This window comes from Corvus cornix, chromosome 2 (assembly GCF_000738735.6).
Source record: "Corvus cornix cornix isolate S_Up_H32 chromosome 2, ASM73873v5, whole genome shotgun sequence".
Classification (NCBI taxonomy): domain Eukaryota; kingdom Metazoa; phylum Chordata; class Aves; order Passeriformes; family Corvidae; genus Corvus; species Corvus cornix.
Window position 1 is genome coordinate 132,933,333 of NC_046333.1, and position 22,920 is coordinate 132,956,252.

At 39.2% G+C, this 22,920-nt stretch overlaps 2 protein-coding genes across 7 annotated transcripts in view; one reads left to right on the forward strand and one right to left on the reverse strand.

Moving 5' to 3' along the window:
* The window catches only part of SPAG1 (sperm associated antigen 1), a 39,488-nt gene extending 24,145 nt beyond the window's left edge, over positions 1-15,343 (forward strand). For 3 of the 4 annotated variants that reach the window (XM_039548605.1, XM_039548606.1, XM_010404928.4), the window contains exons 14-19: positions 4,464-4,636; positions 7,172-7,313; positions 8,209-8,335; positions 11,540-11,704; positions 13,598-13,975; positions 14,139-15,343. In XM_039548605.1, coding sequence (XP_039404539.1) covers positions 4,464-4,636; positions 7,172-7,313; positions 8,209-8,335; positions 11,540-11,704; positions 13,598-13,975; positions 14,139-14,270 — 1,117 coding nt within the window. In that variant the 3' untranslated portion in view covers positions 14,271-15,343. The remainder of the gene's footprint in view (positions 1-4,463; positions 4,637-7,171; positions 7,314-8,208; positions 8,336-11,539; positions 11,705-13,597; positions 13,976-14,138) is intronic. The other variant, XM_039548607.1, reaches the window with a different exon arrangement.
* A 5,063-nt stretch (positions 15,344-20,406) lies between these two features.
* The window catches only part of RNF19A (ring finger protein 19A, RBR E3 ubiquitin protein ligase), a 57,650-nt gene continuing 55,136 nt past the window's right edge, over positions 20,407-22,920 (reverse strand). For all 3 annotated transcript variants that reach the window (XM_039549253.1, XM_039549254.1, XM_010404925.4), the window contains one exon: positions 20,407-22,619. In XM_039549253.1, the coding sequence (XP_039405187.1) occupies positions 21,935-22,619 (685 nt within the window). In that variant the 3' untranslated portion in view covers positions 20,407-21,934. The remainder of the gene's footprint in view (positions 22,620-22,920) is intronic.

A 22,920-nucleotide genomic window follows, 5' to 3' on the forward strand; every position in this document is an offset into this window, starting at 1 on the left:
GCCTTTTCTCTGACATCCCGTTTCCTTTTCATATTAACAATCTTTCTGTGGCAGTTGGAGATTTATGTTAAGTGTGGATCCTTCTGCATGCTGCAGTTGTGGAAATACTGAAGTAGCTTAATACAGTGGTTGGCTGCAAAGCTTAGAGATGTAAAAAATATAATTGAATATTATTTTCAAGTATTAATACTTAAAACATTAATTTTTGCTGCCAAGAGAAGATGTTTGAATTTCTCTAATCATATTTTAATACTATAAAGTTGAAAACAGAACAGCCATTAATCACTGAGAAGGAATCCACATGTGTAACTCTTACAGTGGAATCTAGTATGGTTTTTTTCTTCCTAAGGGAAGGCCATGAGCACTTGCATTATTCATTAAAAAGTCCATAATATCTTTCTTTAAATTCTGCTTATTTGACCAGAGGAAATTGTGACACTTCATCATCTCTTAGAAGTCCTATTTTTTTGATAACACAACAAATCATTAGTGATCTTCTGTATCTGTGGTGATAATAGAGCACTTGGATTGGTGGAAAAGCTGCTTTTTCTGGTACCTGTGTAATTATTACACTTTTTAAAAATCTTGTTGGCTTATTTTATCTGCAGATAATTCTTTTCGTATTTCTCCTTGACTTGGAACTTGCTTAGTAATAAGCTTATTTCCCTTTTCCCCTTAACACTCTTCCTTTTCTCCTCTCTAGGCCTTCCTTATGTTTTTAGCTTCACTGCTCATTACTCTTTCCTCCCTGGCAACCCATCACCTTATTTCAGCTGCTTCTTCCTTCTTCTCTTCTGCTGGTAATTCATTTTTGCTTGCAAATTACTAGTTTCTAAACCATAGACCTCCTGCATAATTGAACTTCAACTATATTTTTTAAAAAATATTTTATCTTTGTAAATTCAACTGAAATTGTTTACTAAAGCATTAATTTTTATTTCCAAAGTAAGAGACCTTTCCAAAAACAAATTTTAAGAAAACATTGCTGCCTTTTAACTTAAAAGAACAACCCCAAATGTAATTTTTTTTTTTTTAATATTAGGAAGATCAGGTCTTAACAACCTTCTTTTATTGGAGGATTTTTTTGTTTTTAATTTTCTGTGCGAAGTTGGATGGTGATGCTACAGGATGCTGACAGGAAAAACTCATCATCCTGCTTGTGTCTGAGGGTGGGTTTGATAAACCATGTTGAAGCTTGTAACAGAGGTGTTTACCTCTGTTACACAGAGGTGTTTACATAGCTAAGCAGACATTCCAAAAACCTTATAATCAGTTGCATATTTTAATACCAAGCTTTTACCTGATCATTATGCAATCAAAAGGAAATAATTGAGTTTATGTACATAAGCCAAACAAGTATATGCAGTTATTTGACTGTTCTTTATTGGTTCCTGAGGTGATTTTTTTAGATAAACTGGAAGAATTGTCTCTTTTAATGGTATATGCCAAATAACTGGAAATTGCATTTCAAGCGTGCTTTTAATTAGTGGCATTTTCCTAGCTTTGTGAACATCCACAGATTTCCTGCTTTGTGTATTTTAATTTCCTCTGGTGTGTTTAGTTTTTTGCTTTTCTCTGTTAGAAATACAGAAGCTCTAATGTGTGGAAATGTATTTATGCGCTTTGTCTTACTAAATTAAAGTTTCATTCCAGTTGTCTCAATTCCTTTAGTATCATTGAGCAAATTGCATCAAATGGCTTGGGAGCTATTTTTACAAGGTCCTGTATGAGCACTGTGCTGCAGAAAGAAATTTGTGATCAACTCCAGAACTGCAGGATTATTGGGTTGAGTTGGGTGTTGGTGGTGGGAAATGAGTGTGTTTGTCCCAGCTTTTTCATGAGACACCTGTGCTTTTTAAACTAATCATGGCACACAGGTATGCATTTTTGCAAAAGACTCTGCTTACATTATGATATTACAAGAAGTCAGTTATCATCAGATACTGCAGGATTCTTTCAGTGGATTTTGATGAATTAGAGTTTCTTCCTCCAACTTTTTAAGCCCATTCTGATAAATGAAAAAATAAATAAAATAGGAAGTCAATATGACTCTGGTTTCCTGTAGAATTGCTCCATTACTTTCTATGGGAAATATCTAAATGTAATTAATTGACGTGTTAATATGAAGTGTACTGTTTTGTTGCCTAATAAAACAACCTGAGTAAATCTTTGGGTTGTTCAATTTATGATGATGTGCCACATTTTTTCTTAGCAGTTGAGTTCACAGGCTATCATTAAAATCCTAAAGTTTTAGTAAAATTAGAGCAAAGCAGTACTTGGACAAGCCACCTTCTTGGTATGTCCTTTAAAATACTTGGGAATGGCGCAGGCAGTGGAGAGCCCCTGCAAGGGCATATGTGGTTAACACACATTAAAATAGTCTTTTTGGTCACTTAGAAAACAAACAAAGCAACTACATTATACTATGGAATAAGATATTCTGTGAATGAAAAAATTTACTTTCAAGTTAAAACCACGTTTTTTATGCAGCATTGTGTAAGACGTAAACTCACTCATTATACCGCTCTACAAACAGACTTTTTAGTCTCTATGATTCTTTAAAATATTTTGGTAATTTCTATTTTACATAAAGGCAATTAGAACTGGTGGTGTTTCTTGTATCAGTGTTTTGATCAGACCGTAATGGGAAAAGAATATGATCTTGAGTGCTCTGACTCTGTTGCCAAAGTATTATACTGATGATTCTTTTTTTTTAATAGCTGTTATTAAAATACTTTAAAAGAACAAAAGTAAGTAAGAAAACTCCATTGGGTAATTTATGTTCATTCTGTATTGTTCTTCATGTCACTTTCAAGGTTCTTAATTTTTTTTTTTTGGATGTGTATTCATGTAGTATGTTTTTCACACCTGTGTTAGATGGAAGTGCACCTGATATAAAAATTTCAGTTTCATTTGCTGTACTATCAATGTGACTTGCTTTGCTACTCAATTCAGAATTTTCCTTTGTTAAAGTACGAATTAGACTTATTACCAGTTGAACTTGATTCTTAAGCCCATTTTGAGATTAGGAGATGTGTATCTCACTCTTACTCTCATAGTTGGTGGTGGTTTTTTTTAAACACTACAAAATTTCAAAGGGAACCATGAAATCTTAAATGGCTTCACTTTCTATGTCTACTTACGTCTTTCTCCAAAAGAGAAGAAGGTAATGGGAAACTCCCACTTAAATGGATTTTGGATTGAACCACTCATATATGGAAATAGTTGACATATATATGTGTGTTGGTTTAAGAAAGACTAAACAGTCTGTGCTGGTTTGGCCAAAGTTAGAAATATATCCTCGGATAGAAGGCAGGTTACAATCACCCCTCCCCCACCAAGTTTGGGAAAAATTGAATTTTCCTCAAAGGAAAGTGAAAGAGATAAAAACTATTTATTTAACAAACACACAGGAAAAGAATAATAATGCTAAATAATATAACCTCTTGCTGTGGAGAGTTTCAGAGTCCTTCCATAGATCTCTCTCTCCCCCTCCTTGGAGATGGGATGGGGTGGTGGGCCCACCTCCAGGGCCAAGGCCTCTGTGGAAATTCCTCCTGATGTATTCTGATGTTGAAACAGTCCAGCAGAGAAAAAAGGAAAAAAAACGAAGTCCCAGGAAAACAAAAATTCAACTCTCCGGAGGAAAAGGAGCTGAAAAACTGGCCAAAAGCTGGCTGGAAAGCAAGCAGGCTGCTTCCCCACCCCTTGCTCTGCAGAAGCAGACAGGTTTTATCTCTGTGACCTCAGAACATGAAAACAAACTGCTTTGAAAAAGTACGCTTTTCTCTCTCGTCTCTCAGGCTCAGTTTAATACTAATTTCTGGGCATAGTGCAGCAATAGGAAATGCAACATCAAGTCACCCCAAGACACAGTCTTTATAGATAATTAAAATATTTTTAAATGGGGATTGGTTGATACATTTCTGACTATATAACTATAAAATGCAACTTAATGCAGACTACTTTGTGACCTGCATTGCTTTTTTTAGACAGTTGTTGTAGAAGAGATTTCATTTGACATTTGCAAATTTAAGTATCACATTTTGCCTGAGAATGTTGTATATACACTTACTACAAGTAACACCTATGAACGGCTGAGAAGAATAAACAAAATAAATACATGAATTTTTTTTTCGTATTTCTTTACTGGATGTGGTAGGCAGCATTTAGAGCTTAGTTGCAGCATCAGTTATTGGCTTAAATATTTACAGATCGTGCAGAAATCAGCTTGTCTTCTGAAGAGCAGCATAATACTCTAAAATAAGTGGAAAAAGTCTGAATTTTAAATGGATGCAATACTGTTGACTGCTGTGACAATTTTTTTTTTTTGTTAAGGATGATTGTTCAGGTTTGGTTTTATTTTAAATTAGAATGTTGCATTATTTAATTTGGTTGTAAGTTTAATTAAAGTGCGAGTTAAATGTATGAAAAGTCATGTTGGTGGGGCTGTTCTTTTTCAGAATAACAAAGACTTTAATCGATCAGGATGGTCCCAGTTGGAGGGAGAAGCTGCCACCAATTCCAGTTGTTCCAGTTGCTGCTCAGCTACACAGGTGGGATGGAGGAAGCCTCACTTCAGAAAATAAGCCAAGTACTATAGACATCAACAGAGAAGAACAATTGCAGATGAATCGTATGTATAGCTAATGCAAATATACATTCAGGGAAAAAACCTAATTAGAAAATGGAATACATTTTAACAATGTCAAAGAAACTGCTTTAGAAAATACTTTTTAGAGACCTATGTGAAAAGCCAAAGTAGATGACTGTAATTTACGTGATTGAATTTAATGTGCTTTGTGGATTACAGTTATGGTAATGTTTTTAAACCAAGTGATGTAGTCTGCGGCATGTAATTTCGGAAGTTATCTAAAATCAGCAGATAGTCATCGGCAAAATTAGCACAATCACCAAACCCCAACTCCTGGCCCTGCATGGGATACCCCAAGAGTCACACTGTGTGCCTGAAAGCATTGTCCATGTCCAAACCCTTCTTGAACTCTGTCAGCCCTGGTGCTGTGACCACTTCCCTGGGGACTGTTCCAGTGCCCAGCCACCCCCTGGGTGAGGAACCTTTCTGTGATACCCAGCCTAAACATCCCCTCGCTCTGCTTCCTTGAGTCCTGTCACTGGTCACAAGAGTGAAGGTATCAGTTCCCGCCCCTCTGCTTCCCCTCCTGAAGATGTTGAAGACCTCAGTGAGGTCTCCCCTCAGTTTCCTCCAAGCTGAAAAGATGAAGTGACCTCAGCCGCTCCTCATACAGCTTCCCCTCCAGACCCTTGACCATGCTCGTGGCCCTCCTTTGGTTGCTCTCTAATGGCTTCATATCTTTCTTACATTGTGGCGCCCAAAACTGCCCTCAGCACTCGATGTGAGGCCACACCAGTGCAGAGCAGGACAATCCCCTCCGTTGCCTGGCTGGCGATGCTGTGCCTGATGCCCCTCAGGACGAGCATCGGTGGTTTCCCTGACACATAATACAGTTACAACACAGTTTTCCCCCAGAAAAACCACCACCCAAACAAACATCCAACTTTGGCAGAAGACATTCAGGAGACGTGTTTCAGAGATGTTCTGAACTTGTCTATGCATAATCACTGAGTGCTGAACACTAGGAAACTTCCTTTTTTTCCCCTTCATTGCAGTTTTCATTTTTCTTCTTCAGTAAATAAGGTGAAGGAAGCCCTTTGATTCAGTTGTTACTGACATCAAACACTCTTTTTGCAAAGGCTTTAACCCTGTGATTCCTTATTCAAGTATTGGTTTCCCTTTGAGTTTATTTCAGTATAATGTAGTACTGAAGATAATCTCCCCTTGATTTAATACAGGGGTGACTGCAGTTTGTGACTGGGCTGTTGGCCAAATATGTCACAGTGGTGGGGTTATCTGTCTGTAATGCATTACTGCAGTACCGAATGTCCTCCAAATGCTTGGGCAGCATTTTGATGCAAAACATGTCTCAGACTATTTCAAATAGACCAGGCTTTGTTTAGGCTGTGTTTATTAAACAATTGTTGTGTAACTGTTTTCTTCACAGAAGGCTGACTCTAAGGTTCTGGTTGCCTTCTCAGGCCTCTGCTGCATCAGTGAGACCTGACAGCGATAGCTGGTATTGAAAGGCTGCCAGCAATAACGTTCAGTCAGTAGTTAAGCCTTACTGTTGGCTGACTCTTTTCTGCAACAATTGTGTGTTTCTCTTTGTGTCTTACAACTTGAGTTATAATTTAGTTGTGTGTTTCATGTAGTTTATTTTTTCCCCAAGTCCACATGTAGTTTTCTGGCATAGGAAACTGCCATGTTCCTAGAACTCAGTGAGTTTAATTATTGGTTAAAATTGTTGGTTATATACAGTGTTGAAAACCTGAAGCTTGGCAAGGGGCTCATATTCTTCAGTAGGGTGCAAAAAGTAGATTATTTCATTATGGTTTACTTAGAGCTGTGTTGCTCATTATTGTCTGCTCACAACAGGGGCATGAAGCTGCAGTCGGGATCAGTTTTTCACTCCAAACACAGCTAAAAACTGTAGCCTAAGCGAAAATATCTGCAGCAAATGATGTGGAATTAAGAAGGAAAGTCAATTATGGAGTAACACAGTATTACTAATAAAAAAAAAAGTGTAGTTAGGTATTTCTAGGTTCCTCACTGCATCTTTTATAAATAGCTGTTAACAGAACATTACTGATGTATCCCTAACTCCAACTGATGTGACGATTTGTTTGTCATTGTCAGTTTAGCATAGTAATTGTGGTAGTTGATTGCAAAGAGAATATTAGATCAAACTGTGGCTGCCTTGGTGTGATGATGGAGGTCTGGAAGGCCTTCAGTCCTGCTTATTAAATCTCCACCATTGTAAAACCAGGATCTCAGTGGAGACAGGCAGGTCTTCTCTACCACACAGAAACTGAAAACTTAAAGCTGTCTGTTGCATTCCTGTTACTTTCAGCAGAGTATTTACTCTGGTGGATGGGGGGAAGTATTTGTTGAGCCAAATGTATCTGGTGGTTTATGCCTTTGTTAGAGCAGCAGGGGAGGCTGGGGACAGGAATGGCTGCGTGCAGATTGACAGAGAGACTCCATTGCCAGGCATTAATCCTTAGTCTGCACAGATCATGCAGCTACCCCTAATGAACTGACCTTACGTAACACTGTGATCCTTTTGTGGTGTAGGTGAGGAAGCTATGGAGAAGTTCAACAAGTTGAAAAATGAAGGGAATGATTTTGTAAAAACGGGGGAATATGAAGAAGCTGCAAATAAATACAGTGAGTGCATGAAGTTAAATACTGAGGAATGTACTGTCTACACTAACAGGTAAAGATCCAAAATCTAATGCTGCTTTGTGGGATAACAGTAGTTACGTTTTCTCACTGCAGATAGGGATTTTGCATACTTCACTCACTGTTGTGAAAAAGGGATTTTTTTCCTGCTTGGTAAGTGTTTATAATAACAAAATGGATTTATTGTTAAACAACATTTTTCAAGGGGAGCAAGTATTAATGTCACTGATACATATCTTAAAATCGTCTATATAAATATAGTAGGCAATAGTAGGTGTTGTAATTAGCATAGCATTTTGCGACATCTTTTGAGAATACTGGTATGATTTGAGTTAAAAACTTAACATGCAGTAGCAGTATCTCAGATACAAAGAGTAATAATTCAGAGAAAATGTACATTCTGAGAAAATAAAAGTAAGAACACAGTCATACATCAGCTTCATTTTAAAGGTTGACCTAATTCAGCAGTATAATTCTTTATGCTGTAATCTTATCAGCTTTTACAAACTAAGAAGGATTTGATTAGACCAGTATTTGAAGAGGAGAGTTCCAAGTAATAATTAGGTACAGAGAGCAGTGTTGTTTATTTAATCCAGAGCACTTTTTTACCCAGAATGGCTGTATGAAATCCATATTACGTTAACCACTACACTATCATATTATACTAACATAGGCTCTGCTTTTAAAATACTTGCATATCTGCTTAACTTTAAGCATTAGGGATACTTGAATTTTGACTTTTATTGCAGGAATTGGCCTTTTCCAGTGATGTTCTTGATAGTTAATAGTTTTATGTACTTTAAAAAAAAAATCCATTGAGACTGAATTGTGTGAGGTATTGTAATTAACATTTGCGAGTCAGATAATGTTGGCACTACAGCAGTGTAGAATTTACTTACATTGCAGTATATTCTTCTTTTCTGTGTTAGAGCTCTCTGTTACTTGAAACTGTATAAATATGAAGAGGCTAAGCAGGATTGTGATCATGTTCTTCAGATAGAAGATTCTAATATTAAAGCATTTTATAGAAGAGCACTAGCGTACAAAGGATTACAGGTGAGGAAAATAACATGGCAGGTATGCTTCAGCACTTCTAAACTTGCTTATCGTCTTCAAAGGCAATGAGGTAGTTGCTGTCAATGGGTGAATACAAAGTACTTGGTGTGATGATTTATTACTTTGTAGAGCATTAGGCATACATAAAACATTATATAAATACTTTTGCTACATAAAAACCTGCATGTTGATGTAATAATTTGAGAAAATACAAGAATATTGTAATAAGTAAGGATTGACTGGAGATTATTTAAGCAAGTTTCAAATCTGTTCTAATGTTCCTAATATTCTCCTTCTGGGTATCCTGGTCTGCTTTATCTGTCAAGGAGTTTACTATAACTTTTCTGATGACAAATGGATTCTCTCCAAGTCTGTCTTCATCTGTCCAAACTAAAATCTCAAGCTGTCTTGGCATTTGCTCAAGTTAAGTGCCTAACATACTAAACCAGGGTTTTAATTATTGTTTTCTCTCTCCCCCAAATGCATTACAACCCTTTGCCTGTACTGTACTTTGTCACTCTGTGGCAATGTCAGTACTCTCAGCCTTTTCCACCTGCACGGTGGTTGTGTCTCTACAGCGCTCATCTTACATACAGTTTTTAGAGTACCCTTTTATCTCATCATCATAAGTGCAGACACATTGTTCATATCCATCCTGAATGTGACTTCAAATCTCATGTGACATCATTTGAACATGTCGTTCAGTTTGTCCCTCCCTCTGGTGGTTCCCCATCTTGAGTGATGTTAAATTAGTCTTTACCCTCCATAATTCTCTCATGGCAATCCTTGCTTTACCCATCAGCTCTTACTTGGTGTTGAATTATCAGCTTCTTGCTTCTGTAGCCTCACGATGGCAGCTCTCGTCACCTGCTTTGTATTAAATTTACAAGTGTCTTTAAACAACCATCTGAAGTGCTTTCTTCCATGTTGCAGGAGTGGACTGGAGGTCCACCAAGTTTCATCTTCATCCTTCAAATGGACACTAACCTCAGACCTCCATTATGTTTGATGCCTTAACAAAAAACTAGCTGATGGTGTCTCAGCTTACAAATCACCTGAGAACCTGTTTCTGCTTAGCAGCATACCAGCCTATTCTTGACCCATGTTGTAATTCCAAATGCAAGTCCTAGGAATGTGATACATTTGTTCCTCTGTTGCAGTAGCTATGAAATTTTGAAAGCGTGAAAAGTCCTAATTTTGTGTAATGTTTTTTCTGTAACTGTGCTAAGCTCTACCTGGTATTAATCATCTCTAACCTTATGTTGTTGAACGTGATAAAAAGTCAGTATAAATATAAGTACATAGTGATTCTACCAGACAGAAAAAAAGGGTATTACCCATTCACACTCACGAAGAAGGTCGAGAATTGGAGAAATAACTTCTGCTTTTTTTGCATATCCTAGAAAAAAATTGCTATTTTTCTATTACTGAAGACAACCTGAAACATAGTGTTCGTGAACTCCTTCAGAACAGTCTGAGCTGAGGACTCTCAAAATGTTTTGTTGTGGTTGGATTTAATGCCTTCATTATTGCTCATTTCAGGGATACAAGTGATAGGTAAAGCCAGAGAGAATAACAAAAGTAATCTGAAGTTGACAAATGACTCTCTAATGAAAAATTATATAAGCTAAAGGCATGTAGTTTGGCAAAGACCTAGCTAAGGTGGGAAGTATTATTTGTGTACAAATAGCCAGACATTTAACCACAAAAGCTGCAGTGGAATTTAATGTAGTAAATGAGGTGGTTTTTTTACAGATTTACCGAGATGTGTTAGTGAGATGCATTAGGCCTGTGACATAGGACACAGGACCCCACACAGCATCTCCTACAGGTGGTAGTCCACTCTCTTGCTTTGGGTACAGTCATCATCTATGATTTTTGTTGGGCAGTCTGGGAGGCTGCAGTTCTAAATTCAGTAGAGTTGGTTGCTGACCCTTGTTACTGTTTTCAGAAGTCTGTTCCAGAATCTCATTTCTCTATAATCGTGAATCCTCACAGCTGTAATTCAAATTATTTAACTTAATTAGTAGTGGCTTTCTGATGAAAGCCCCCTGGCCCCTTTGTGCATTCCTTTGTTAGGGACACATAATTCTCATTCTCTCCCTCTTCCTTCATGACCTGGCAGGCTTCAGTTCACCTGCTGACATCCTGCAGCCTCTCTGCACCTTGAATACTGGCCACCAGTGTGGAACAGAATATTCTCTGTGGGAAAGAGTATGAGTGACTTGGACACTGGCTCCTCTGTTACAGTTGAGGTGCTGAGGAAGTACCTCAGGTGGTACACGAGGATTTACTTTTTTCCATGATACACAAATGATTTAATATTAACCTTATAATACTGCTGGGGAAAAGAAGAAATACTAGACCACTCACACAAGAAATTATGTTGGTCTTTTACTGTCTGCATGGTCTTTTACTGTTTACTGCTATATTTCATCTTTATTTTTGATACTCCAGCCCTTGAGATGTCTTGGTTTTTGTATGTGATAATTCCAGTCTTCCTCAATTGATGCTATTAACTTCATCTCTCCAGAAAATTTAGTCTAAAAAATAGTAATTTATATGGAAAAAAATTCAAAATAAAAGCATTAAACAAATTACAAGACTGGGTATTGAGGAACTGTGTCCTAATACCACTCTCAGTGTGTTTGTCCTAATCTTGTTTAGCCCAGAGTTCATAACATAATCCCAGTCTCCTCAAGTATTAGCAAAATTTCGCTGTAGGAGATGGTCCATTGGATTGGAGCCCAGGAAGATACATCTTTAATCAAAGCTCAGTTTAGCTCTCTTATTTGCAAAGCAAGTACGCAGACTTGCTGGACTCACATTGTATTCATTGTGAAGCAGTGTTACACTATAAGCAATTATGCTTAAAAGCAGAAAACTTCAATAATTTGCTCTCTGATACAGGGAATAGGTTTTCATATTACATATTTACATATTACATTAAATTAAATTAAATATTACATATTTAATATTACATATTTAATTGGAAGTATTTAGTTAGAGTATTAACTCAAACTCATTCTCATTTCCTTCTTCCCCTCTAATGAAATTACAGTGTCAATATTTAGATTATTTTTGTCTACTTAGTGTCCCGATCCCAGTATTTTTACCTTTCTTACTTGTTTATGACAGTATGGTAGTTCAGATTTATTTTTCTAGTGATGTGCTTATGAGAAAAATATTTTCTTCTATTTACAGAATTATGAAGCCAGTGTTGATGATTTCAACAAGGTACTTCTAATAGATCCAAGTGTTGTTGAAGCACAAAAGGAATTAGAGGATGTAACCCGACTGCTTGACCTTGACAGCAGTGCTGGAGCTGGCAGTCGACAAAAGCAAGGGAAGAAAATAACCATACAAGAGGTGGTATACTTGTTCATTGTTTAAAAGCAAACACAACAGAAGCCACACATATGAAGAGATAAAGTTAAAGCTTTTGTTTACCCATCTTGAATCTATATCTTTGGGGGGATGGTGTTATTTTGAGGGCATATTGGAGGATTTTTACATGTGATAAAGCTTGGACTGCTCACAAGTGTATTTAGAACTACAGCAGAAAGGGAAATAGTCCATTTAGATGGCACTAAACTTGAGGATATGTTCCTTGTAAACAAAAGCTGCTTAAACTTTGAAATACATGTTTTACAGAATGCAGCTGTGAAGTAGCAGTTTTGCTTTTGAAGTCTGTACTTCTTGGGCAGCCTCTGGGGCTGTGCTGGCAGAGGTCTGTCATCAGCAGATGTGCTGGCTGCTCCTATGCTGGTCCTAAAGTTATGGGTGTGAAAAATGAAATCCTGCCTTAAAGAGCAAGAGTAAAACATATGTAGGATCTTACAAAAGAAACACAGGATGTAATGTTACGTACAGGATCAAAATGTTAGCTTTGCACAGTTCTGGATAGAATTAGGTGATGAAAGGATTTTCTCAGTCATCTGATTTTTTGGATTGTAGCTTTTCTGGTTGTTTAAGAATTCTTTTTCCCCTTTTCATTTAAAAATGTCTAGTTAAAATACACAGTTACAGTCTGTACAGTGATACTGTAATTCAATAATGTAATTTCAGAATGTGGTATAATGGAGGCTGCAGTTACTAATACAGGAAAAGAAATATGTTCTTGAAGTACTTCAGATTGTCACGAGCTCATGGATTTTATGTAACGGGCATAAGCTGATATAGTGTTTGTTAAGCTCTGAGTTGCAACAAAGGGACCTGGCAAGTGTTTAGAGAAGGTTTGGGAAGTGACCACATTGTTCAGAGACCAGCTAACTACATTGCTGGCACTGGTCATTTTTCTATGTGTGATGCAGGAAGCATTTACGTTTGCTGTCACAGTTACAACTGCCCCTGTGGAGAGGCTCTCCTCTTTTACCTGCTGTAGTCCAAGGTGGTTCCATGAAAACAGACTGCAAAGAAAAATAAAGTTAGAAAAATAATTTATCATCATTATTCCGTGTTAATTAAGCTATAATTATATAAAAGACAGTCACATTTTCTCCCTCAATTCTAAGGATTGTTGAAAAACAGAACATAATGTCTGTAAGCCAAATGCAGTATTTTCCAAAAATTACTAATCCCCTGTTCTATGCAATACAATATCTTCAGACTTTTCAAAATACTTGGCATTGAGAGATCCTGTTCAATAAGTTTTAGTCAGGTTATACTAATTTCACAACTCTTGATGGTTTGAAATAGATTTTAGCAAATGTAGTTGGCCCCATAGTTAATTTTCTAGTGACTAATTCATGAAACTTGATAGAGGCTGCAATCTCAGGAGAAGTTAAGTGGACAGTGAGGCAGTTTATTCATGCTGAGCTTTCTCCTTCCACAGTAAGACTCCAAACAACAACCTGATCCAGCTGCCATGTGCCTGTACTGCCCTGGAGGCACAGCAGAGAAATGAAACGTGTTTGGTTTTTACCTTGACTCCAGTTCTCCTTATCTTCTGGAACTTCACATTTAATGCATGTGTAGAGTCCTCCTTTCTCCAGTGCTCACCAGGTGTAATTCCTGGTGCAGTGCCAAGCAGTGAAAGGCAGTGTAAATACACACTTTTGACTATGAGCCTTTAGAAGAATTAGAGAGCTGCTTTTCTGGGGGGGGCAGTAGGACATGAAATTTCGAACAGGGGTGCCTTTCTTTTATGAAGAGCAGGATGCCAGCTTTAATCCATTGATATGATGGATATATGCAGTTTATGAAGTTTGAGGTTATCTCTATGTCCACATTAAGTGATCTGTTGCCACTTTCTTTGTGAAGGTGACTGAACCTGATGAACAGGAAGAGAGACAGTTTGCTACATCAGAAGATGCTGAGACTCATCACGTTCCTGCTGAGGAAGCTGTTCCAAAGCTTGTGCCACAAAAATCTTCTGAGAAACTCTGTGTTTCAGAACCATCCAATGCTTATGAGTTTGGTCAGATTATAAATGCAGTGAATGCCAATAAGGATAAAGCTGCTTGTGCAGATCTTTTAACAATTACTGATCCAAAAAAGTTGCCAGTGCTGCTAAGTAACAAACTTGAAGGAAAAATCCTTTTGATTTTTATCCAGTCATTGGAACATTACGTAGCTGGAAAAGATCCTGGCCTTGCGTATCAGCACCTTTTCTACTTAAGCAAAGCAGAAAGATTTAAGGTAAGAACCTAGACTGAATGTGTATTAAATTGCACAGAAATCTAAAGGAAATTTCCATATCTTAAAAGGAAACAATGCACATATTTTTGTATCTCTGTCAGATACCATGATTTTCAGTCAACCTGTGCTGATTATAAAATAATTTGTTGGGGGTTTTTTTCAGGTGGTGCTGGCCCTTCTTAGCAAAAGTGAAAAAGAAGAGGTGCAGCAACTGTTCGACTTACTTTCAGAAAGCCAGAGTGATCAGTACTCGCTGGAAGATCTTGAGAGACTTAAAAAGGTTTATGAACTTTGAGAAGTTAAAGTTTATTGGCTGCATGCATATAGTGCATGTGTAGAAGATGAATGAATGAACTCTGCAGACTTGCCTGGATTCAAGTGGGTCTTCACCTGGACAGATGGAATTCTATTTTGTTTTGACAGCATATGCACATTTAAAACTTGCTGCTCTTTTCTTCTTGTAGTTGTATACATCTCTAGAATTTAATGCCCATCTGTGTTCAGTAAGAGAGTTCATTTCATTTGGCATACTGATTTTATTTAGATGGTTAATTATATACAGAAAAATACATTTTACATTATATGTGCATTGTGAAGTACCTTGATGGTACAGTAGGTAAATACACTTTCAGTCATCCCTTGTTACATCATTTTGTGAGTTCTATGTTCTTGTGATAAAGAAGTGTCTTCAAGATAAACGGGTCAGTTAGAAGTAACTTCGCTAAAATGAGTTTACAAAAAGTACTAACATTTTTCAGAAAACTACTATAGGCCATCTGTTTGTTCAGTATTCCTGGTCTGTACAAAACAGATTTAAATATTTTGGCTCAATACATCTCAACAACAAAGGTGAATGAATAATATATTAGCTTGTCATGGAAACAGTTATTAAATGGATGGGTATGTTTTTAACAAGTGAGTAATTTTTAGTGCAGAGGATTACTTTTCTTCCTGTGTGTGCCAGAGGATGGCTGGTTTTCTGACTTTGGGCAGTGACAGAAGAACAAGTGGTTGCACTTCACAATAGAAGTATTTAGCTTTGAGGTTTGTAATGAGATTATTTAAAATACTAGCTATTTCTGTTTACAGATACAGTTATAAAACTAAAACAATTTTTTTGGACCAGTATGGTTTGGGGTTTTTTTTTTTATTTCAGGCATTACTTATGTTTCATATTTGATTCTGACAAAGTTCCCTCAAAGGTGAAGCTTTTAAATTTTTAAATACCCGAATGCCTTCTTTGCACAGGTGATATAAATGTATATCAGACTCACTTAGCACTTCAGAGATAGCATTAAGTATATTGTTCTAGTAAAAATTTTTCTCAGGTATATATTAATTAATAAAGTTTTTTCTTGAAAAGTAAAATTATGGATTCTTTTCTCGTTCAGTACTCTTTAGGCTTATAATTCTGACCTGTATTATGACTTTCATCTTGGAGTGCCAAGAATGAGTCTTTTAATTCCTAAAGCATCATCAGTACAACTGATATTTAGCAATTAACAGGTTTTCACTTTCTGTGTGTGTGATTGCCTCAGATTAAGGTAGACCCTGAACTTTGGCTGGTTGAAGATACAAAGCACTAGCATTTGCCTTCTGTCATTTTGGTCCTGCCTCATTCAGGTTTCATTGAGATTGGCTACTTTTTTAGACAGCATTTGGGAGGGCCTGACGGAGAAGCAGAACAATTTCTAAAGGCACAGAACTTAGGAAAAAAATTGAATCAAACACCTGTAAGGGACTGTACTGCTGATTTGGCCTGAGCAGCTCAAGCCAAGGGCGCCAGTCTTCAAAACTGAAGGGGCAGCATTAGACCAGTGGAAGGCATGTTGGAGGCATGGGGTGCAGAATGGAATATGTAGGTGTGGATTTCACCATTTGTTTGACAGGTAAGCCCTGCCTAAGTCTGTTCCTCTTGCCTTCATCTGGGAAACTGCCTCAGGGCCAGTGGGAGAAATCTCTGCAGCTCCCAACAGTTGCAGCTGAACAGCAAACGTGGGCTCACTTGTCAAAGACAATGTCCTTGGCCAGCTGAGGCCAAGTGGCCTCTGCAGAGGCAGCCACAGCATCCCTGATGCCTTGAGAGGCCACCTAAAAACACAGACTAGACAAGAATAAGGGAATGAAGGTAGGTATTTATTTGGAAGGCCTTCAAAGATACACCCTGGGGAGTCCAGATGCTACTGCCAAGATGGACCCCAAGATGGATGACAGGTCACGAGTTCTTCACACTTTTGTAAGTTTGGTTCATTTGCGTATCAGGGTTAATTCTCCAATTAAAGCTTGAGTTAATGAGGTAATTTCCCCAGGCTTGCCCCCCCTTTAAAGGCTTTGGTTTACACATTTTTGGCCTAGGACAGTCTGAGTGTCCTTGGAGAGCAGGCCTGGAGAGGCTTTATTACGTCTACCTAGCTTGAGAGAGCAGAAGTGAACAGGCTACAGGAAACTTCAGAGTTACACACTAGGCAGTACAGGATTTGAAAAATATGGAAGTTAAAACCTAAGGCATCATCCCAGGTGTGGCACTGGAGCAGCTGCTGACCACAAGTAGCTCCTTGCTCACTGTGGGACTTGCTGCAAAACACGTTTTGTGTCCCATCTGTGTAATGGTCAGCAAGAGAAGCCACAGAGCTGCTCAATTCCTGCTTTCCTCGCTGCTGGGCCAGGAGCTTATCTCCCCCTGGGCAGTCCCCCATTCCTGACACTCTGGTCTATATTGCCCCTCTGACTTTTCAACACTCCCATATTTTAGATCTTGTTTCTACTCTCTGCTCGGCCTTTATTTATGCTGTTTTGTTTCCCTCTGCCCTCCATAATCTCTGCTGCAGCTTTGGCTGCTCTGCCAGGCAAAAGTAAGACCATAGCTGCCACCTCAGCACTGCAGTGCACGGGCTCAGTATGGACACAGCGCCCAGAAACAACAGAGTGGGCAAAGGGGGGGGGGGGAAGAGCACCCCAAATGTCTTACCTGGCTTTGTGGCAGGGAGACCCAAATCCCAGGATGGTGTGACACGCTTGGCTTGTCACTCATCCCCTCAGTGTTAACATCCACCTCTATAAAAACAAACCAACCCAGCCCACCAGCGGGACAAAAGCAGGAGGAGAGCACTGGTTCTGCAGGTGATGGGAGCAGGGGAGTGAATGTGACCCTATGGTGGCAACAATGCAGCCAGTCACACACACAGGACGTGTCCTGTCCAGCCGAGCTAACCAGGCCTGCAGAGACCCAGCTGCTCGTGGAGCACATCCGTGGTTTTCACACAAGAGAACAAGATTATTTCTGGAGCCACTAAAAATGCAGTCTGGGGCTAGGGAATAGCACGGGAACAGAAGGTCACACAGTTGTTATTTTTGGTCCTTCAAATGAAATTTTTCATTGAAAATTTTTGACATTTTTCGAGAAGCCAGCTAGCTCCAGGCTGAACAGCTGCTGTCACCCAAAGGGTACAGGTGCTACCAGGGCTGAGTGTCAGTGTGGCTGGGTTGCTTCCCTGGCCAAAAAGTCAATGTAGCACAGGGCTACCACTCTTTTCACTCTCCCTGTGTAGGGGTGCAGGCAGTGGTGAGAGCCCAGGTGCTGGCAAACCACAGTCCATGCCCTTATGTGGGATGTATTTCCACTCATCAGAACCTGCTCTGCTTTACGTAATCCAGTTGCACACAAACACTCCTGTGGCTGCCAGACCTTGCAGAAGACTTAGACTTATTCATTACAATAAACAACATCATTTTGAACAGCAGGGAACAAAGCTTCTTCCCTGCTCTACATCAGGACTTATGACCCAAGTCAGTGGAACTCTGCTCAGCGCCTGTGAGCTGCAGCTACCCCAAGGGACAAAGGGCTGGCAACTTGGAGCAGGGGCTCCCCCCGGCTGGCTGAATGGGGATGAAATATCACCTCCCCCCCCAGTCCTCGCTCATTCCCTGGGTGCCTGCCTGCGTCCACCCCTTGGGATGTAACATTTCAGTGGAGGCACAGCCTCCAGCTGTGGCAGTGCCCTTTCCTTGCAACCCTGTGCCACTTCTCCGTTGCCCCTTGCTAAATGCCACCCTTGTAAATACAGTCAGTGACATAAGAGTGGTTTCCCTTGTAAGCAGGGGGGGATTATAAGGGGATGAAGTGCCCATCACACAGAATGCTTTGCTCAGAAATGTCTTGAGCATGCAACCTGCAAGGAAAGGGAAGCTCAAGTCCACACAACCCCATCAGCACTGGTCTGGTGCCTAAACACAGCCACTCCAATTTAGGCTGTTGGGAATTTTAATGTCCTTATTGCTGAGATGGAAGCAAAAATAGTCCTTTTGTCAAGCCAGCTCAGCAGGATCTGGTGCAAGGAGAGCTGTGCCTTGCAGCTTACTGGGTACCTGTGTGCAAGCAGGTGCTGAGACAGTCACATCTCAAGGATACTCAGTTACCTGGCGTGGCACACAAGTGAGGTGCGACAGCAGATTCAGCTCCAGAGTCATCTTCCAAGACTTGGGGGTGTGTTCAGCACAAAACTTCAGTGCCACCCATGAGGCTGTGGATCAAACTCCTCCTTTTCCTCCACACCAGTTTCTTGATTACCAAGTACCTCATAGCCACTCCTACCCTTTGAGACTGAAGGTAACAAGGACATTGTCGCCAGTCTGGGATTGTGCTGCTCACCCAGATCGGGCCTGGGGGTTCTTCAGTCCTCACAGGGAGACCATTTTACTCCCACAGCAACACCAGATTATTCCATCTGAGAAGACCAGCATGTCACCTCTAGGACTGGCAGGAGCAGTCAATGTGCTCTTCAGATCTTTGTTGTTTCAGAAAGTCATTCTAAATAAATCTCAATGTCATTCTAAAATTTCCACTCAAGACTGCTACAGTTTCACCTGAATTAGATAGAATATTAATGGATTTTAAGTTCATTAATTCTAGTATTTTTCAACCTTCTGCTTGATTATCCTTATAATGCATTATTATCCATGAGAGTGGTGGCATTACTAAGTAGGCAACTATTTAAAAATCAATCTGAATGACTGGAAGAGATGCAAGTCAGTCAAAAAATCTTTATGCAACAGTAAAAAGTAATTAGCTCATAAATGCAAAACTTTGTGACACTGATTGAATAAAAGGATGGATGTACAAGCCTAAATGCTTTGCTACAAAAGACATGCAAACATCATGAGGAAAGCTTTTATGATAGTTACAACATTAAATAGATAAAAGCTATCTCAAATAGTCTCGGATACAGCTGATATTAAAATAAATTTCCTCAAGATCCACAATCTGACATGAATTAGTCAAATTGGCCATGAATCATGGAAAATACTTCTGAAAAAGAACCACCGTGTTAGGAGACCAGATGTAAACTTGATCTTTCCTGAGATTTATTTCAGTGAAAAAAAAAAAGCTTTGCTTTATTGAATTCTTACAATAGATCCGTAAATAACAGAAGCATCTTCTGCATTAGTGTATTAATGGAAGTGTATATTTTACTTTTTTTATAGACTCAAAATTCGGTGCTGCATTAAATTTATTGGTGCTGTTAACATATCTGTCTGTGCTGTCACATATGAAATATTACCTCTGAATTAAAAAATGTTACAAAATTAATCAGCAAAATAGTTTTCTGCTAAAAACTTATCTCCAGAAAAAACTTACCCGTCTGTCAACGTTACCTCTTAAAGTGATGCATAAAATTATCAGATGATTTCAGAGTGACTGAAAATAATGGTACTGTATGATAAAACTTACTTACAAGAGTAATTTTCAATTACCTGCACAGCAAAATTGAGGTCCTGAGAAATTAAGAGGTAGGTTTAAGCTTGCTGAAATAGCTCTTCCATCTGACAGAAGCATAACTTACATATGGGTGTGGGATGAGGCAATCCAGCTTGGGCTTCTGCAATACATCCGCATCGGTTTTAGTTTCTCACTTCCCCAGCCTCTCATGATGCAGGTGAGAAAATGAGCCTAAGGAACAGGCAGTTCTGCTGAGCAAAAATCAACAGGTGTTACCCAGAAACTCTGGCCAATCTGTGGTGTTTCTGTGCAGGCCATGTGAACTGAGAAGAGCATCACTTTAGATGAAGAAAGTGGAGTTTTGAGTTTAGTCAGCAATCTGACTTGTGCCAAGACGGTGCAGTTTTGTTTAGAGAGCTCATGCCAGAACCACATCCCTCTCACAAAACCTTTTACTGTCCTGCCTGCCAGAGACGCAGCTCAGATTTCTTTTCATCTTAGAGAAGGCTGAAGTCTTATACAAAATGCAAGTGACTTTAGATCTTACATTTCCAAGAATCAGAGCATTCAACTTTCAAAGCACACCTAATCAAATGAAAATATTTAAAGGCAGCAAGAGGTAAGAGCCGCCAGCACCTTACCGGGAAAACGGCTCCCTGGGAACATACCCGTTTTTAAAGGCTGATCAGCACATTACACAACAGACCACCAGGAGTCAGTATTTAGACATTTATTTCAGATATGCAGTTTACACGCATATTATTGAGCAAAACCAAATTGCAAATATACAAATACTGTAACAAGCATTACCAAATAACATAACTGGCACTAGTGTTATAAGCTATTACTGAAACTGGTGAGGGTAAGTCATGGAAGAGGACTGTAGCTCATGGCATTCTTTTCATCCAACTAAACTTCCAGTAGCACCATAATGGCATGGCAATACATGAAACACAAGACAGAACATTGTTAACTGTTATTCTGAGATTCACAACTTTTTTTTCCATTTTAGTGAATTACTTAGCAAAAAAATGTTAACAGTGCAGGCGCTTTGGCCAACTTCAGCTTGTGTTCAGCTGTACATCTTCCATATGCAAAAGAAAAAGAAAAAAGCATATTTGGAGCCCATCTTTGCACTTGGGCAGTCATTGCACTGCACTTAAGATTCCGGGACTGAAGACAGGCATGTCTTGCAAAGAGATGTCAAGTCCACTAAAGCCTGAGTGAGTCTTTGGTAGGCCAATACCTCATTATTATATCTATGACAGTCATTTTATTCACTAGGATTTTCTTTTGTGATCCAAGGTGGCCAAAGAGGACATTCTGGAAAACATTACAGTAAAATCCTCAAACGACCAGGCACTTCAAACCCAGTCTTTTCTAAAGGCACCAAGAATGGATGGGGCACCAATTTTCCCCCTAATGAAAGGTGACTGCATCTGCTTGTCTACAATGCTTATAAATCACTGGATTGTTATTTTACAGTTTTTACACACTATATAGTAGCCTTATCTGCTGCATGATTGGTTGCATGAATTAATAGGTAACCCCACTGTTCTACACAGGTGATGTCTCCACTCCTATTAAGTACCAATTTCTTATGTTTTACAATTACGTAAAAGCCATAACCCTGCTCAAAGTGTACACACATACAAACACTTCTGACACAGGCTACATCCATCTCAAGATATGCAGTTCATTCTACATGCATTCTAAATACAGTGTGTCCAGTTATGAAACAAAATTATCATTCTGAATATTCACTGTTGAAGTATGTTTGTATAGGTCTCCGCAGGTCTTCGCTTCCCTTAAATTTAAGAGTTCACACAAGAATGGTTTTAAGTCACTAATGTTCAGCTAACACCCTTTACCCCAAACCTCATATTTTCCAAGTGAACAGTGCAGGACATATTATTCATTTCAGCATTTAACATATTAAGAATTTACCAATTTTTATCTAAATACACCAAGTATACGCTTTCAAGCAAAGTTGTGGCAAAAATACAAAACATGGACATATTTGTACTGCTGTAATGCACTTGGTTAAAGCCTTCATGTCTCTTCACACAGGTTGAAGATGCATATGAAGTATTTTGCCTTATCAGACAAGTATATAGAAAATGAAGTTATATCAAAACCTTGCTTCTGCTGGTCACCTGAAACTTACAGAAGTTGCTTATGATTCAACCAGCTTTCAGACAGGGTTCTTTAGTGGCAAAGATATTTTTGCAGCACTTACAGATTTAAATTTCAGTCTGAATAGCAGTGCTTAATTCCACAGCATGTTGTGAGTGGTTGTTGTTTGTTTCTTTCAATGTTTCACCAACACCTAAATCTACGTCTGTCGAAGATCCATTATTAATGCTTTCCTCAGCAATGTAACTCAGCTGTGGAACATCAGTGCTTGGAGCTGTTGGAACAGGCACAGGGATTCCACTTGGCTGTGGAGAGTTTTCCAAGCGATCGTTTTCCACCTCTGGGAGAACACTGACTGTGGTAAAGCGAGTGTGATAGTCGCTGGAACCATGGCTACAGGAAGTTTTCATACTTTCCATATCTGAGCAACTGAACTCAGAGAAATGGCTGGAGTGCGAATCTGCTACCGATGGAATACTATCGCTCAGAGAGGGAGAGTCAAATTCACTGGAGTTTGTGCTTTGCTGTTCCAACAGCTGAGCATCCATGTCCTCTCTCGTCTCATTAATCTTCATGCTACTCTTCTTTCTCAGCTTACCTTTGCACTTCTTCCCCGCCGTGCTGTCCTTGGACCACTTGGTGGCGCCGGCTTTGCCTTCAGGCGGGCCGGAGCAGCCGGCGGAGCCGCGCCCGGCAGCGCTGCCGTCCTCCACGCTGCTGCTCCCGCTGTGGTGCCGGAACTTGGCCGGCTTGGATTCGATATCCACCTGCACTTCCAGGCTGTTGCCTTCCCTACAACAGGGGAGAATCCGTGAGTGTTAAGTGGCCATCGGAGGGCAGAACAAACTCTTGCTGCTTTCCAACATACCACAGTGAAAGCGAGAGGAATGTATCTTGTAAAGAGAAATATTTAACCACATAAACAGCCCAAAGGAAAACACAAAGTCTGAAAGACCAAACGCTTTACTGAGCTATAGCAATGGCATTCCTCTTTGGAAATAACCCTGGCAAAATGTAAGCAGTCACATGTAATTCCATTTGTAACAAAATCTGCTGTTTCAAAGTGTGATCTTGAATGTAGAACAGCTGAGGC